General features: G+C 40.6%; 1 protein-coding gene across 2 annotated transcripts in view; it reads right to left on the minus strand.

The window, feature by feature from the left end:
* dus1l (dihydrouridine synthase 1-like (S. cerevisiae)) overlaps positions 1-17,154 on the minus strand; it is a 75,857-nt gene that overhangs the window by 21,550 nt on the left and 37,153 nt on the right. For both annotated transcript variants that reach the window (XM_068004161.1, XM_068004160.1), the window contains 2 exons: positions 16,935-17,023; positions 1,361-1,527 (listed from right to left, as the gene is read on the minus strand). In XM_068004161.1, coding sequence (XP_067860262.1) covers positions 1,361-1,527; positions 16,935-17,023 — 256 coding nt within the window. The remainder of the gene's footprint in view (positions 1-1,360; positions 1,528-16,934; positions 17,024-17,154) is intronic.

The raw sequence follows: 17,154 nt of genomic DNA on the forward strand, positions 1-17,154 counted from the left end.
TTATTTTAAATTCACAAGCTTTCGGAGACTTCCTCCTTCCTCAGGTAAATGTTCCTGGAACATTTACCTGAGGAAGGAGGAAGTCTCCGAAAGCTTGTGAATTTAAAATAAAATTGCTGGACTATAACTTGGTGTTGTAAAATTGTTTACAATTGTCAACCCCAGTCCATCACCGGCATCTCCACATCATCACTTTATTGTATAATACGAATTTTAGAGATTAAGCAATGTAAGGCTTTAGAGTCTAAAAGCAAGGTTTCTCGGTCTCCAAAGCATTAATTCTTTCACCGACCTACTTTGAGTGTTTTTTCCTTTATAATTTTTAAACAGAATGGTTATTTATAGTGAGAATTTCAAAGATTTGAGGGCAAACCAATATTAATGTGTAAAACACCGTCGCCTGGAATTTCCTCGGGGGTTCTCCTGATCACCCAATTATAACTTTGCCGGATGATTGACTGAAATCTTGCAGGGTTTCCACCAAAGTTACTGCGGCTGATGGGAGAACTGCCCAGGTAATTTGTGGCGTGTGCATTCTGGGTGCACACTACCGAGCCGGAAGCTCCCAAAGTAGTGAATAGGTGGCATTTTTATTTCTGTAAACAATTTTACAATACCAAGTTATAGTCCAGCAATTTTATTTTAAATTCACAAGCTTTCGGAGGCTTCCTCCTTCCTCAGGTGAACGTCATTTTTATTTCTGACTGCTGGTAAAAATGAATTAAGCTCATGGACTGGAAACAAACTGGCTTAAAATGTTAAGGGGTCTGGAAAGCTCTGTATAACATCTGCATCTGAATCAAGTTGTTGCGGTCCACAATTACTAGCATCTGATTGAGACCGATTAAACCGATTTCTATAGGGTTTTGACAGAGACAGATCAGACGACCAACCGACAAGGGGGAGGGGAGGGAGAGAGAGAAAAAAAAAGACTTCCACTTCACTTCTAGCTGGATCTGAACCCAGGCACTTGATATAAAAGGGCAATGGTGGGCACTGTCACTTGGGTGAAAGTTGCTGGCAAGGGAACATACCACACAAAGGGAATCCCAATTTAAATTGGAATTGCAAAGCGAAAGAGATAATTCCTACCTTAAAACTGGCCAATAAAACGTCCAGTGCCTCAACACTCAGCAACCGACCAATATTGTAGCTTACCCACACTAACCCAAGAAGTCATATGCACAACTTTGCTTTGTGCAGAAACCCAGAAGTGAGCTGCATTTAAAGCATATTGTGTTACTGGTTATCTACTCTATACTGTGCCTGGTGACAATGCAGGTGTGATAACCCACTGTACCTGTCTTTCCATTCAGTTGGATTCACAGCCTTCAAACTAATTCCAAGTTAGAAAACTTACGTTTTACTGAGGTATCAAAGTTTTTGTTTGGGTTTCGAGCTTTCTTTTTCAGTTTATTCTTCGATAGGAATTCAAGATTCCCCTCCTCCTCCTCCTCCAGGGCTCTTTTCCCACAAGATTTCCCACCTGTATGTCGTTCTCCATTCTCAGAATTAACATCCTTCGGTCTATCAAGCAGAACAGGAATAATATTTGTTATAATGTAAACAATTTCAATTCAATGTTCATAGCGTTGTGCCCTTAAATATTATCAGTAGCAAGAATGAACTTGTCACTTTGAAACCTGCATAAATAATAAGCAGGAGATATGAACACTAAGTACAGTAGAAATCATACTGTATTAGTGTGATCAAAAACACATGGCATAATTAAATGTTATTTCATGGCTATTAAATAATATCTGCTAATCATATATCTATAAAATTGATACAAAAGCAATGGTAGCACATCTTAAAGGAGTACCAACAGGTTGTGTCAGAGTGTGGGCCATATACTTGTGCCCCCAAGCCCCAGCGTGATAAGCTTCTAATCTCTACCATGAGTACATGCCTGGCAGAAGGAAAGAGAAAAATATATTTTTAAAAAAAACAGAATATCTATTAGCCAAGGCCCACATTCACACATCTCCCATTGGCTAGCCAAAGAGCAAGGCCTAGGATCAACCTCTGGCCTATTCCTTTAAATAGTGATATTAAAGAAGGATAAATGAGAAGCAAGAGGAAATCATTTATTGAAAAAGAATAAAATTCAAAGAGCTGCCACCGCCCAAAGCTGAATATGTGGGAATGAGAGTCACAAGATTAAGTTGAGACTTCACCCCATTACATTGTACAAAGAAAAGAAAATGCAAACAGCTTAAAATAAGCCATTACAAAGAGTGAGCTGCTTCCCCACAGGGTAGCAGAGAAAACAGTTAGACAAGTCACCCCAGAATAGTTTTGCACATTTGCTAGCACTGACAGAAGCCTAGAAGTTAGTTGCTGGTCTATACTCTCAACCAGAGAATAGGGTATGATGCAAGGGACTCAAATAAGAAGGCGAAGAACAAGTATTTTTTTAAAACACAAAAGGAGCAAAAAAAGAAAGTAGAAAATTATCTAAGATGTTCACACAATTTCACACAAACCAAAATAATCAAAATAGATACTCTACATATCAAAGAAGAATGAATAAAGACTGAGCTGAAGAAGACAGAAAAAGTATAGAATACAGAATTCTAGCGGCACTGCAGCCCAAGGTATCTTGTCGCTTTGTTTCAACAAGAATCATAATAACTAATCATCACATAACCAATCAAAATAGTTTCAAATCATTGGTTTATAAACTCGGTACCATGAACTCTAGGGTCTTGTGAAGTTATCAGATTTCAGCCTAACTGGGACTGGGAGCACAATGTCTGCAGATTTCTATATTCTGTATCCTAATAAAACAGGTTACTACAAATATAGCACCGTGTTCCTTTTGGGTATATAATCACAGAGATTACAGCACAGAAGGAGGCCACTCACCTGATGTGCCTGTGCTGGTTCTTCAACTGCAGCCATTCTGCTCTAATACTATTCTGCCTTCTCCCTGCGCCTTTCAATATTCTTCCTAGTCAAGTATCTAATCAATTCTACTTTAAATGGTATTATAGTCTCTGCCACAAAAGTTACTTGTGGTAAAGCATTCCATAGTCTAATGACAATCTGTGTTATTAAAATTCTTCTAACTTACCTCTTCACCCTTCCAGCGATAGATAATACTCAGTCTTGTTAACTGATTCACCAGTCTTTCATTCGTTACAACAACAACTTACATTTATATGGCCCCTTTAACATAGTAAAACATCCCAAGGTGCTTCAAAGGACCCTCAGAACCAATCATAATTTTGGAAAATCTCTAGTATGTCTTTTCTGTTCCAGTGAGAAAACCCCCAATTTCTTCATAACTATAACTTCTCACTTTTGGTATGATTCTAGTGAATCTTTAATGTATCTGTGTCCCAGCTCTAATATTTGTCCAGAATTGCATGTAATACTCCAACTGTGGTCTAACCAATGTTGTGTACAAAAATTCTACATTACTACCTTCCTTTTAGCTTCAATGCCACAATGAATAAACTCATAATTTGATTTGCCTTTTTTATAGTTTTTTTCTACTTGTGCTCCCACCATTAAAGATTTATGTACGTGTACCACTAAATCTCTTTGTTCCTCCATTCTGTTAAGTTTCTTACCATTTAGGGTAGACTTCCTTTCCACTGTTCTTTTAACCAAAATGTACTACTTCATGGTTCTCTGCATTGAATTCCAACTGCCATCTAACTGTCCATTCTGACTACTTGTTTCCATCTTCCTACAATCTCCCTCACAGTTTGCCATATCCCCATATCTGATCTCATCAGCAAGCTTTGATCTCATTCCTCTTGTGTCTGTGATATAGAGTAGATGACAATATCTTGCAGAAGGTAGGACAGCGGTCCCAAGAGTGTACTAGTATTTGAAGGGTGCGCCCCACGCAGAAAAAAATGGAAAATTACTGTTCGAATTCAATTTTTTGTGGATGAGAATGTGTGGGCCAACTGGTATCATGGAAAAACAAGGGTGGTTGGGAGAGAGATACGTGGGAGGAATTTCTCACACTCCTGGATAGGATGCAAGAAAAAGCTTGTTGTCTGGTAATCGATTCCTTTCTCACATCTAGCCTCCAACATCACTTTTTCCACCAATGTCTTTCTTATCCCAACTCTCTCATCAATATTACCACTATACACAGTGCTCCTTGTTTGTTCTGTAAATACATTGTACTACATGTTCCTCCCTACATCCTTTACTGTGTTGAAATCATGACTCATCATATAGTCGCTTAGAACCTCAAAACTGTGTAACTCATTCCTTCCCTCCGTCTTTCCTTCCTCCTACAATCTTCAGCCTTTTAAAGCCCAAGCTCGACATCACCTAGTCATCACTTCTTGATTTGTCTTGTGGTTTCCATTACTTTTTTAATCTTGCTGGTGCCTTGCGCTATGAAACTTGGCCCATCACCGCCCATAGTGCAGTTTTCTACCAGTCATTAGTAACTGGGTGTCAGAACTAGATGAATTTCTAGGCCAAAGGCTCTTGAAGGTAACTGTTTTTTTCTGCTGTATATTCAGAGGTGAAAAGCAAAGCGCTGCTGCAAATGCTAGGGATCAAGCATTTTAATAAAGTTCATTTTGAAAGACTATGTGTATTTATGAAGTGTCTTATGATGTCTCTCAGAAATGTCCCAAAGTTCTTCACATATAATCAATTACTTTGAAGTGCAGTCAATGAACCTTTCCTTCTGCTGTGGTTGTATGTCAGTCACAACATTCCCTAGCTCTTTCAATCAGCTACACGTAAAAGCTCCCACTGCTCATTTATTTAAGATATGTAGAGAAAAAGATATTATAAAAAATCTCTCAATTTTCTCACACAATCAAGTGAAAAATGTCTTTTACAGTGCATTGATATGCTTGTTACATCCTTTATACACTATCATACTAAGAAGCTTATATATATATATATATATATATATTGTAGCAATGAACCAAATGGAAAGTGCAAAAGAAACCTGCAAAGAATTACATCAATATTGAAGTCAAGAAAGGACCCCAAGATAAATAATAATCCCCATAATATATATTGACTTTAGAATGAATTTGTATATCAGAATATTTTATAAATTTCAATAAATAATGGATTCCTCTAAAACTGTGTTCAAAATCCTGAATCTACGGGTGGGGGGAGTTTTAACCCATCACGCCCAGCAGGAACAAGACTGCAGGGCCTTTAAAATGAAACATTCAATCTTATTGCCCAATTTTAACTACTCACTGCAGTTAAGTGGCTGAGATGGTCAACAGAAGCATGCAGGAGCCTCTTATATTTATGCATCGGGGTTTCGTCAATAGGACCAGATTGCATTTTAACCAAGGCCTGAGCGAGGAAGCTACTGCAGCTTTCCTGCCAGGTGAAAGGGGGTTGGCAGTTGTCGGGAGGACGAAGAGGCCCTCCAAGGTATGTGGAAATCTTTCCTCCTTGAAGCCAGAGTGGCCTTCCTTCCCTCCCACGAGATCGTCCCAAAACCCCTTTCCTGCAGCAAGCCTTCCTTTGGTGCTGGTCAGCGGCCTCCAGCCACCCAACTTCCACTCCCGCCCGCCGGCCAGCTGCTGCCTTCTGCCCATTTTGGTGGGGAAGCTAACTGGCAGCATACAGATGAGGGCCTTGACCTCAAAATTAAGCCTGCAAGTATATTTTGCACTTACCTTGCCCACCTCCTGCCCGAAACCCACTGGAAGTTAAAATCAACTTCTACAGTTTATATCTTATTGCCAAAATAACGTTGTTGGCTTTGTGTCAAATGATTTATTCTACTGGATAAGTTGCCCAGGACATTGGATAGGATAGAAATAAATAGAAAGCAGGTGCTAAGTAGGTTGGCATCACTGAAAGTTAACAAGTCATCCGGTCCAGATGGGATGCATCCTAAGTTGTTGAGGGAAGCTAGGGTGGAGGTAGCAGAAGCTCTGACCACAATCTTTCAGTCCTCCTTGGATTTGGGAGTGATGCCAGAGGACTGGAGGATTGCAAATGTTACACCCCTGTTCAAAAAAGGAGAGGGGGTTAAACCCGACAAGTGCCAGGCAATGACCACCTCCAACAAGAGAGAGTCTAACCACCTCCCCTTGACATTCAACGGCATTACCATCGCCGAATCCCACACCATCAACCAGAAACTTAACTGGACCAGCCAGGGCTTCGGGAGCAGGTGAGAGGCTGGGTATTCTGCGGCGAGTGACTCACCTCTTGACTCCCCAAAGCCTTTCCACCATCTACAAGGCACAAGTCAGGAGTGTGATGGAATAATCTCCACTTGCCTGGATGAGTGCAGCTCCAACAACACTCAAGAAGCTCAACACCATCCAGGACAAAGCAGCCCGCTTGACTGGCACCCCATCCACCATCCTAAACATTCAATCCCTTCACCACCGGCGCACCGTGGCTGCAGTGTGTACCATCTATAGGATGCACTACAGCAACTCGCCAAGGCTTCTTCGACAGCACCTCCCAAACCCGCGACCTCTACCACCTAGAAGGTCAAGGGCAGCAGGCACATGGGAACAACACCACCTGCACGTTCCCCTCCAAGTCACACACCATCCCAACTTGGAAATATATCACCGTTCCTTCATCGTCGCTGGGTCAAAATCCTGGAACTCCCTTCCTAACAGCACTGTGGGAGAACCTTCACCACACGGACTGCAGCGGTTCAAGGAGGCGGCTCACCACCACCTTCTCAAGGGCAATTAGGGATGGGCAATAAATGCTGATCTTGCCAGCGACGCCCAGATCCCATGAATGAATAAAAAACAAACCTGATAACTACAGGCCAGTAAGTCCAACATCAGTGGTGGGAAAACTACTAGAGACCATTGTCAAGGACAAAATTAATTCTCACTTGGAGAAGCATGGGTTAATAAGGGATAGCCAGCATGGATTTGTTAAAGGCAAATCGTGTCTGACTAACCTGATTGAGTTCTTTGATGATGTAACAGAGAGGGTTGATGGAGGTAGTGCAGTAAATGTTGTATATATGGACTTTCAAAAGGCATTTGATAAAGTACCACATAATAGACTTATTTGGAAAATAGAAGCAGATGGTATTAAAGGGACGGTGGTAACTTGGGTATGTAATTGGCTACGGGATAGGAGGCAGAGAGTAGTGGTGAACGGATGTTTTACTGACTGGAGAGAAGTATGCAGTGGGGTCTCCCCCAGAATTCAGTATTAGGACCATTGTTTCTCTTGTTATATATAAATGACCTGAGGTATAGGGAGTACAATTTTGAAGTTTGCAGATGATACAAAACTTGGCAATGTAGTAAATAGTGAGCAGGATAGTAGCAGACTACAGGAGGACATAGACAGACTGGTGAAATGGGTAATTCAATTTAATGCGGATAAGTGTGAAGTGATGCATTTTGAGAGGAACAACATGGAGAGGGAGCATAATCTAAATGGTACTATTTTGAGGGGGATGCAAGAGCAGAGTGATCTGGGGGTGCGTTTTCACAAATCTTTGAAGGTAGCAGGGCAAGTTGATAAGTGGTTAAGAAAGCTTGGGTACTTGGCTTTGTAAATAGGGGCACTGAATACAAAAACAAGGAAGTTTTGCTAAACCGTTACAAATCACTGGTTAGGCCTCAGCTGGAGTATTGTATACAATTCTGGGCACCATACATTAGGAAGGATGTCATGGTCTTGGAGAGGGTACAGGGAAGGTTTACCAGGATGATTCCAGGGATGAAGGACTTCAGTCATGTGGAGTGATTGGAGAAGCTGAGATTGTTCTCCTTACATCAGAGAAGGTTAAGGGGAGGCATAATAGAGTTATTCAAAATTATGAGGGGTTTTGATAGAGCAAGTAGGGAGAAACTATTTCCTCTGGCAAGTGGGTCGGTAACCAGAGGTCACAGATTTAAAATAATTGGTAAAAGAATTAGAAGGGAAATGAGGAGAAATTCTGTCACACAGAGGGTTGTTAAGATCTGGAAAGCACTACCTGAAAGGGTGATGGAATCAGATTTTATAGGAACTTTAAAAAGGCAATTGGACATGTACTTGAAGAGGACTAACTTGCAGCGTTATGGGGAACAAGCTGGGGTGTGGGACTAAATTGGGTAGCTTTTTCAAAGAGCTGGCACAGGCACAATGGGCCAAATGGCCTCCTTCCGTGCTGTAAGATTCTATGAAAATTGCCTTTAGTCTCAAACAAGAAAAAACAAAATAAGTAAATGCACCAAAACTGCTTTATTAACAACTTAAAGATTTGCTCTTTATTGGAGCACACACTTTGTATGCCGTTTTGTATCTACTCTCTGCTAGCATTTGCCAATAATGTAAAGGAGTCATGAGCCCTGGTTTCAAACTATACCCATAGTTCCCTAAAAGCCAGCTTTGCAGTCAGTTACCCTGCTAAAATAAATAATACCTGGTTCAGGATGGAGCCATGTGTTGAGCTTGGGTATTGCCAACCATTAGCTTTTTAAACTGATATCGACGTTTTAACTCGTGTCAGCTTGCCACTGTTTTACAAGGAAAAACAGCTTTTGTCACTGGGATTGGAAGTTATTAGTATCAATCAGCCCATGCACTTAGAAGCAATTAATCAACTAGTCGTTACTGTTAGTGGTGTATGAACTTGAGGCAGAAACGTTTTCAGATAAGTTGATGGTTTGAGTATTGCAATTACAGGTTTGTTCATTTAGCATCTGGCCCGGAAGAAGTTGGGGCTGAAATTCCGTGGTGGGGGGGGGGGATGTGGTTCCATCAATCTCCCACCATAACTCCGGTGGAAGACCAACAGAAACCCCAGGGAAACAGCATAAACAGCTGACACTGCAGGAAACCAGTGGAATTTCAGTCCCACTTTATATATATATATATAAAAAAGCAAATCTAGATGCAGAAGCTTTCCTCCCAATTTACCAGCTAGCATGCATCTAAGAACTCAATATAGGTTAACTATAGCTGCCATGTTGCTCTCTACCATTTTTTCTCTTCCAGGAATCTTTTTACAGTTACCAACCTGGATGGTTGACTTCATTTTTCATTACATACTTCATTAATTTTTTTTGAAATACAAAGTAATGGTGCTATGATATTCCCTTCTCCTTTCGCTCTCTGACACAAATTATTATACACTAAAGAGGCAGGTCATCAATGGATTCAGTGAAGTGAAGTGAGTCACAATGTTGATAGCAGCAATCATTGAAAAATTAGTTTAGAAGCCATTAGATTATTTGTGCAGCACAATTCTCAATATAAAATACTTAAAGGAATATTCTAGGGAAGGCTCACAAATTCATGCTTTAAAAAAAAGTACATTATATTTGTGGGCCTTCCCTTATAAACTGGGAGTTATTTTAATATAGAAAATTAAATTTTACCTTACTTTTCTTTGTTTATTTTAAACTAAAGTACTTTCCACAAATCAGGACAGCTGCAATCATTGCTCAATTACCATGTTCAACTTCAGAGCCCAAAAAATGCACAATAATGTAGGAGTGCTGCTTGCATTCTGTGGGGGTAATTTTTAAACTTACTTCTGGAGTGTAAAACTAGCATTGCAGGTTAAGCGGCCATTATAGAAACCTCCTAATTTGCCTTTCCGTTAAAATCAGTAGAAAGGAAAATCTGCGGTTCCATACTGCGGCACCAGACCCACAATGTCAGTTTTACACTCCGGTGGCAAGTTGAAAATTACACAGGAAGCAGGGAAAATGCTAGAAATACTCAGCAGGTTCCCCACAGCTACCTTGATTAACATTTCCAGCATCCATAGTATTTTGCTTTTGAAAATTACCTTCCCTGACTTCAGCTTTACTGTATTTCAGCAGAATGCTCGGCAACCATTTTTTTTGATTATGCCTCTATGAAGCGCCCTGGGCCGTTTTCTACATTAAACGTGCTATATAAAAGTGATTTGCTGTTGCTGTAAAGTTGATTTTTAGTTAACATATAGAAGTTTACACATGGCCAAATGAAGTCTCAAAGAAAGACAGCAATCGGGATGAGAGTTTTCACTGGAACTGGTTTTCAGGTACTGCAATCCTCAGTAACAACATGTTCATAAATCCTCTAAGTAGTTTGCCAAGAAGTGTTGGTTTAGATGTTAACATTCGGGCGGCTCACTGGCGGAGTGCACCAGCCGCTTGCCCATTCCTACTGGAGGGAGGCCCGAGCCATTTCAAGGCTCAGGCCTCATTTCCATGCTGTCAGTGAGCTGAATGGATGACCTAACCACGGGCCAGTGCACTATCGGGAGGCTCAGACCCTTTGCTTGCCCGCAGGTAGCTCCCTTGTTGGGGGGATGGGAGGGGAAAGAGAGAGAAAGGGAGGCAAAACCAAGGTGGCAGCAGCCTACGATATTTTTGTGGAGTCAGGAGGAAAATGTTTTGGGGCCGTTGTTGGATTGGCCAGCAGCAGTCTCTTTAACCAATGGTTAAATCATTCAACGCCTGGACACGTGGTTTTCGCCCGTGTGTATCTTAAAATAAGACCCTCACTTGCATAGCAAAAAGGGCCTATACCACCTGAAACACTATGCGCTCCAGCTACTCATGAAAAGCCCCCTTTAAAAATGACAGCAGCCAAAGCATTGATGTTAAAAGGGCAGTAAGTCTACAGACCAAATTTTGAGGCCTTTACTGTCCCGTTAATGACAAATTTGGCTGGATAAAAATGTCCCTGTTATCCTTGGCTCAAAATTTCCATAAAGTATTAAGAGGCTTCCCCAAGTCATTTTGAGTGGGGCTTGAATCAACAACTTTCTGACTCAGAGGTGAGTGCGCAACCACTGAGCCAAGGCCGACCTTAAGCTGATCTGATTAGCAGGAAATTTGTTTATCGCTAACAAGAACATGCAATAAATATGGAGGTATAGGAAGACGGGGTAGTGAAGCGCACTGACCTTTCACCTCTGGGGTCTGGGTTCAACTCCAACCTTAACCTTATGCCAAAAAATCCTCTGCCCTCAGCTTTAAGTGTCACACTTGAAATTACATTGGGGCAGCTTCTACTCAATTCCTTGTGGGTGTGACCCAATAGCACAAAATTGCTCATAATCCAATACTCAGAGACCACAAGGATGGCTGTTGTAGGAAGTGGAACTGAGAGTTCTTTGGTGAAAATTTTGATGTTATAGATCAATACTCTATGATTTGGAATAGCAAAACATTTCCAACTCAGCAACATCCTTTAATCACACTCTTAAATCTTTTGGAAGATATATATTCATAATATTGACTAATATAAATATTGTGTGGACAGCAACAAGAAGAAATCATTTTTAAATTATATGAAAGATTTTATGAGTCTTTGAAGTATGCAAGAACTCAGAAAACTGTTGATTCCACTGTATTATTTAATTACTCAAGAACACTTCAAAAGAACACATTAAAGGTCCACGTTAATCCAAGTTTTCTTAAATCTGAATGCCTTGAAGCAAATTATTTTTTGTTCAGACATACATTGTAATTTTCCATTACAGTGGGTATAGCCAATGGGTCCACTTCTCCTGAAATATCATACTCAAAGTAATTGTCAAAAGAGATTCCAGTATCTTGCATTCATTTTCCTGCTAACCAGGGGCATGACGAGTGATTATTAAGCTCTAACTCATCATCCAATACCATTTTGAGTGGTACAGCACAGACACAGTGAATTTAATAGCAATATCTACATTAGGCATAATCTATTCATAATAGGAACGTAGGAACAGGAGTAGGCCATTCAGCCTCTCGAGCCTGTTCTGCCATTCAATTCGATCATGGTTGATCTGTATCTTAACTCCATCTACCTGCCTTGGTTCCATAGCCCTTAATACCTTTGCCTAACAAAAATCTATCAATCTCAGTTTTGAAATTTTCAACTGACCTAGTCTCAACAGCTTTTTTTTTGGAAGTGGGGGGGGTGGAAGAGTTCCAGATTTCCACTACCCTTTATGTGAAGAAGTGCTTCCTGACATCACACCTGAATGGCCTAGCTCTAATTTTAAGGTTTTGGACTCGTCCACCAGAGGAATTAGTTTTTCTCTATCTACCCTATCAACACCTTTAATCATCTTAAACACCTCAATTAGATCAACCCTTAATCTTCTATACACAAGGGAATACAAGCCTAGTCTATGCAACTATCCTCATAATTTAACGCTTTTCACCCCGGTATCATTCTGGTGAATCTGCGCTGTGGGATTCGGGGATACGGGGTAGGACATTTAGGACTGAGATGAGGAGAAATTTCTTTACTCAGAGGGTGGTGAACCTGTGGAATTCTCTACCACAGAAAGCTGTGGAGGCCAAGTCACTGAATATATCTAAGAAAGAGCTAAATAGATTTCTAGACACAAAAGACATCAAGGGGCATAGGGAGAGAGCGGGAATATGGTATTGAGATAGAGGATCAGCTATAATCATATTGAATGGCGGAGCAGGCTCAAAGGGCCGAATGGCCTACTCCTGCTCCTATTTTCTAAGTTTCTATGCATCCCCTCCAAGACCAATATATCCTGAGGTGCGGTGCCCAGAACTGAAGGCAGTACTCTAAATGGGGTCTAGCCAGATTTTTATATAACTGTAACATAATTTCCACCCCTTTGCATTCCACCTCCCCTTGAGATAAAGGTTAACATTAAATTAGCCTTTTAAATTATTTTTCGTACCTGTTCACTAGCTTTTAGTGATTTCTGTATTTGGACCCCTAAATCTCTCTGCTCCTCTACAACTTCTAGTTTCTCACCATTTAGAAAATACTCTGATCCATGGTCTTAGGTCCAACCTCACACAACGTACCATAAAAAGTAGTTTTATTTTGCACTGCTGAAAAAAAAATGCAGATTCAAAAAAGAAAATGAAAAGACGAGATTTAAGATGGTTTTACTGGGTACCATGTGGCAAGAGAAGATAAAAAGGTCAAACAAAACTTTTTTGTATCACATCCAGTACACCCATGATTTCCCCAGATGCATTTCCTAGGAGCACCCCATATATCCTTTTAATTGTTTTATGATGAAGGCAAGTATACTTATTTAACTTTCGTAACTTATAATTAGACAATCTTAGATACAAGGTAGATAATTTCATCTAAGTAATCCCAGTGACTTAAAAAAAAACTATCCAAAATATAAAGACACCTAAAGGCAGAATTTTCTTCCTCTTAACCACCACTTTAACAGCGATATTGGGGCAGAAAATTGGGTGACATTCCATATGACTAGTTCCTTGCTCATTTTCCCATGATTTGGATTTTTCTCCAGAAGTGACAGCGGTCATTGAAGCCATAAGAGGCAGTGGTAGTAATGGCGTGACCTCATATGTCACATTTTCAGTCATTACTTCCTTAGCAATGCTAGACACTAACAATGCCTGCGAACAAGGGGTGTCTGGACACTAACAATGCCTGCAAACAAGAGGTGTCTGGACACTAACAATGCCTGCAAACAAGGGGTGTCTGGACACTAACAATGCCTGCAAACAAGGGGTGTCTGGACACTAACAATGCCTGCAAACAAGGGGTGTCTGGACACTAACAATGCCTGCAAACAAGGGGTGTCTGGACACTAACAATGCCTGCAAACAAGGGGTGTCTGGACACTAACAATGCCTGCAAACAAGAGGTGTCTGGACACTCACAATGCCTGCATACAAGGTGTGTCTGGACACTAACAATGCCTGCATACAAGGGGTGTCTGGACACTAACAATGCCTGCAAACAAGAGGTGTCTGGACACTAACAATGCCTGCAAACAAGAGGTGTCTGGACACTAACAATGCCTGCATACAAGAGGTGTCTGGACACTAACAATGCCTGCATACAAGGGGTGTCCAGCATTGCCAAGGGAGGAAGTACAGCATCAAAACTTCAAATGAAGAAGGCAGGATAACTGATCAACTGCAGCACAATGGAGTGGCAACTCTACATTGGTAAATTTTGCTACTTCATCACACCAGGAATTGTTTTTTAAATTGAGTGTGCTTGCGACCCTTATGCTGCTGCATTCCTCAAGTGGCGAGCTCCCCCTTCCTCCGTAGTGAGCTCCCAAGTACAGGTGGGAATACCACTGGGAGCTTGCCAAAACTATTTAAATTAGGCTGAACCTGGGATCAATGGTAGGTTAGCCAACTTAACACCAGCAGATCCACTAAGAAGAAAATCTAGGCTTTACTTTGTTATTTAAAAGTATTAAGCAGTATTAAGGACTTACAAATAAAAAAGAAATAGGTGATCAGTTCTGGACTCAGAAGATAATAAACAATTTCTCAACCTTATTAAATTACATTTCCACAGTAATAATTTACTACCTAGCTATTATGCCACACATTTTTCTTCAACTAATGTACTTCGTAACTCAATTATTCCCCACCTCCTAAATATTTACCATACTGTTCCTGAGAGGGATGACCAATATGAAATTTTAGTTGATTGGGTGAAAGTGAGGGAGGATTGACTATGTGTATAACCTCTGCTTATTGGCTAAGGCTCCACAGGTACCTGCAGTACACCGTAGCATTAAAGGAAACCACATCATCATTCAAGCATGCTTCAGCAAATTAAAACTGCAGAGTGCTGACTGCAGAGAAAACTCGAGAGAAGAACAGAAGGTTTAACCAAGATAAACAGGGAATTTCAAACGGTGGCTCAATGAAAAACAACTTTTCAGTCAACTAGTAACCACGAAGGACAGTTAGTCAATACAGTTTCCACTGCCAATTTATTAAACCTGTAATGACATTAAAGAAAGTAGTACTTCAAGTTGATTATTGTTTTAGTGACTTGAACTGCAGCTCTGGAAAAAGTATTTTTATCATACTGCTGTAGGATTCTTTATACTTTTTTTTTATTAAGAGAAATGTATGGTTGGGTATTCAATAAGACAACCGCCAGAGGCTATCATCATGGACATCTCTACCTAATTTTTGCACAGTCACATCAACTACCTATGGGAATCCACATGACATCCTCTCATGGGAGCTGAAGGAGGAACATGGCATATTTCTCCCTTGCAGAGATCGACAGTCGAAGCAACTCTTTCCTTTCCCAAGTGATGGGAATTTAAAGTCGTACTTCTAAATGGAAGAAAGCTGTTGCAAAATGATCGAACACTACAAATTACTATTCCTGTTGCAATTCTATACTGAAGTAAAATTGCAATTGTATATTTAAAAAAGTTGGAAATGAAGAAATGACGCTTCCTCATTTTTAAAACTGATAAATCAAGGTGAAGGTGGGGGCACCATCTAAGTTGAAAAGAATAAAAGAGAAAAAGAGATTAAATAAATCTGGAAGTAGTGATTAGGTGATGCCAACTGTACCACAGTTTTGAGGTCCTGGAAACGAATTAGAGTAAGAGATGATACATTTAGTCTTTGGATCCTCTTCTTTGGGGCAGAGTTCTAGTGTTGCTAAAAGGAGAATCCCGACAGTGCGACAGCAGGGAAGCTATTGCTCCAGTTGAACAGGCAGCAAGGGATCTTAAAAGGGCAGAAGCAGCCCGAAGACAACATCATGGCTCCCAGTGAACCTAGGCCAAGGTCTTCAGCAACTAAGTACAGGGCCCAAATTGAAGTGCGAGGAGACCATTAAAAAGCCGTCTCAATGGAAACGAAAATCAGGAGAGGTGTACAACGGGCGGCTGATCTAATATCGTCAAAAGTTAAAATTACCCCCAGTGCTTCTTTCCTCCTCCCAACAGCCTGAGATTCAAAACTCATCGTTTGATGAATAATACATGGCAGACCTCAGCATTTTAGGGTCTGATCCCTGTGTAAGCATTTACTGCCAAAAATCAATGCAAACTGAGCCCCTCACCCTTAAAATGGCAATCCTACCACTAATGGAGGTGGATCCAGACTCCGCATACTATAGGTATATGCCTACAGTATGCCACGACTGGAAATATTTCAAGTACTAGTGGCACTCAGGTAGGACTGGCTTTGAGGGGAGAAGCTGAGATTGGTGTTTTGTGCGTGCGTTACTTAGCGCTGTACCAGTTCTGCTTAGGTTATTTGATGATTAAACGACTCCCTTCAATTGTTTACCGCATTAAGTTGCGCGATTATCTTCAACTGTGTAGGATTAGGAAGTGCGTAAATTACAGAATGCAGACATCATCTACTATACCTTTGTTCCCATCAGTATTTTAATAAGTTGAGCAAAAAACAGAGTCATTTTTCTTCACTGTAAATCATTTAGATTGGAACAATTAATTATGACCAAAATTTCAGTGCTGATTCTGCTCCAAGGGATACTTTAATCACTATAAAACTGAAAAAAAATAATTGAAGCAGACTATAGCATCTTCTCAAGAGTCTAGTTCAAGCCAAATGCTGTTCTATGTTCCAAGCCTCACACTGAACTCAGCAATTAAAGATTTATCTTTAACTATTTTCCCAATATTTTGCGCCCTTCCTGTCAACTCCCTTACAGTGTCAGTCTCAAGAAATTCCATCACCCCCCAGTCAACTGTTGCTGAGGCAGCCATACAGATTTCTCGTTCTCAGGCACCTTTTCCTAAAAGCTAATCACTTATCATTTAGGAGAGGTGTCAGTAGACACACTGGGGGTAATTTTAACTTTTGATGATAGTGTAAAATGGGCGCTATCAGTTCGGCCGCCAGTTATATCCCTCGCCCGATTTACCTTTATATTGACTTCAATGGAAAGGAAAATCAGGCAAGGTGTTGAATGGGCAGCCGATGCGATATCGGCCGTTTTACACTATCACCAAAAGTTAAAGTTATCCCCAGTCTCTCTGTTCTCCGCTCCCCCGCCAATTCAATCAAAATGAGTCTACATCATTCCAGCTTTAAAATGTTAGCCTCTTTTTCAGTGAGAGTATGTCACTAATTTATAATTTCCCAATAATCAAGACGAATGTCTCCTTAACTCAGATGACAAACTCTAGACCGACTGTAAAACTTCTCCTCCACCCTGGATCGATGGGTGGCTACTGATGCAGCAATGTTTTATTTGTGTAATACTCTAAACACATATTAAAACATCTCCCTTACCCTGGTCGGACATATGGCTGACAGATCCAGTGAGGGAGAGGCAAACGGTTTTCTTTAGCCTCTTCTTCCTTCCAATTAGATATTTCATCCTACAGAAATCAGGAAACAGTTATAAACAATAACGTTTGCCTGATATACATCTTTGCATAGCATAATGCAAGAAAATTAGCACAAATGCTGTAAGTCCTTGCTTATTAAGCATGTCAAAACTATCCTCTTA

Source organism: Heptranchias perlo, chromosome 23 (genome assembly GCF_035084215.1).
Source record: "Heptranchias perlo isolate sHepPer1 chromosome 23, sHepPer1.hap1, whole genome shotgun sequence".
NCBI classification, from domain to species: Eukaryota; Metazoa; Chordata; class Chondrichthyes; order Hexanchiformes; family Hexanchidae; genus Heptranchias; species Heptranchias perlo.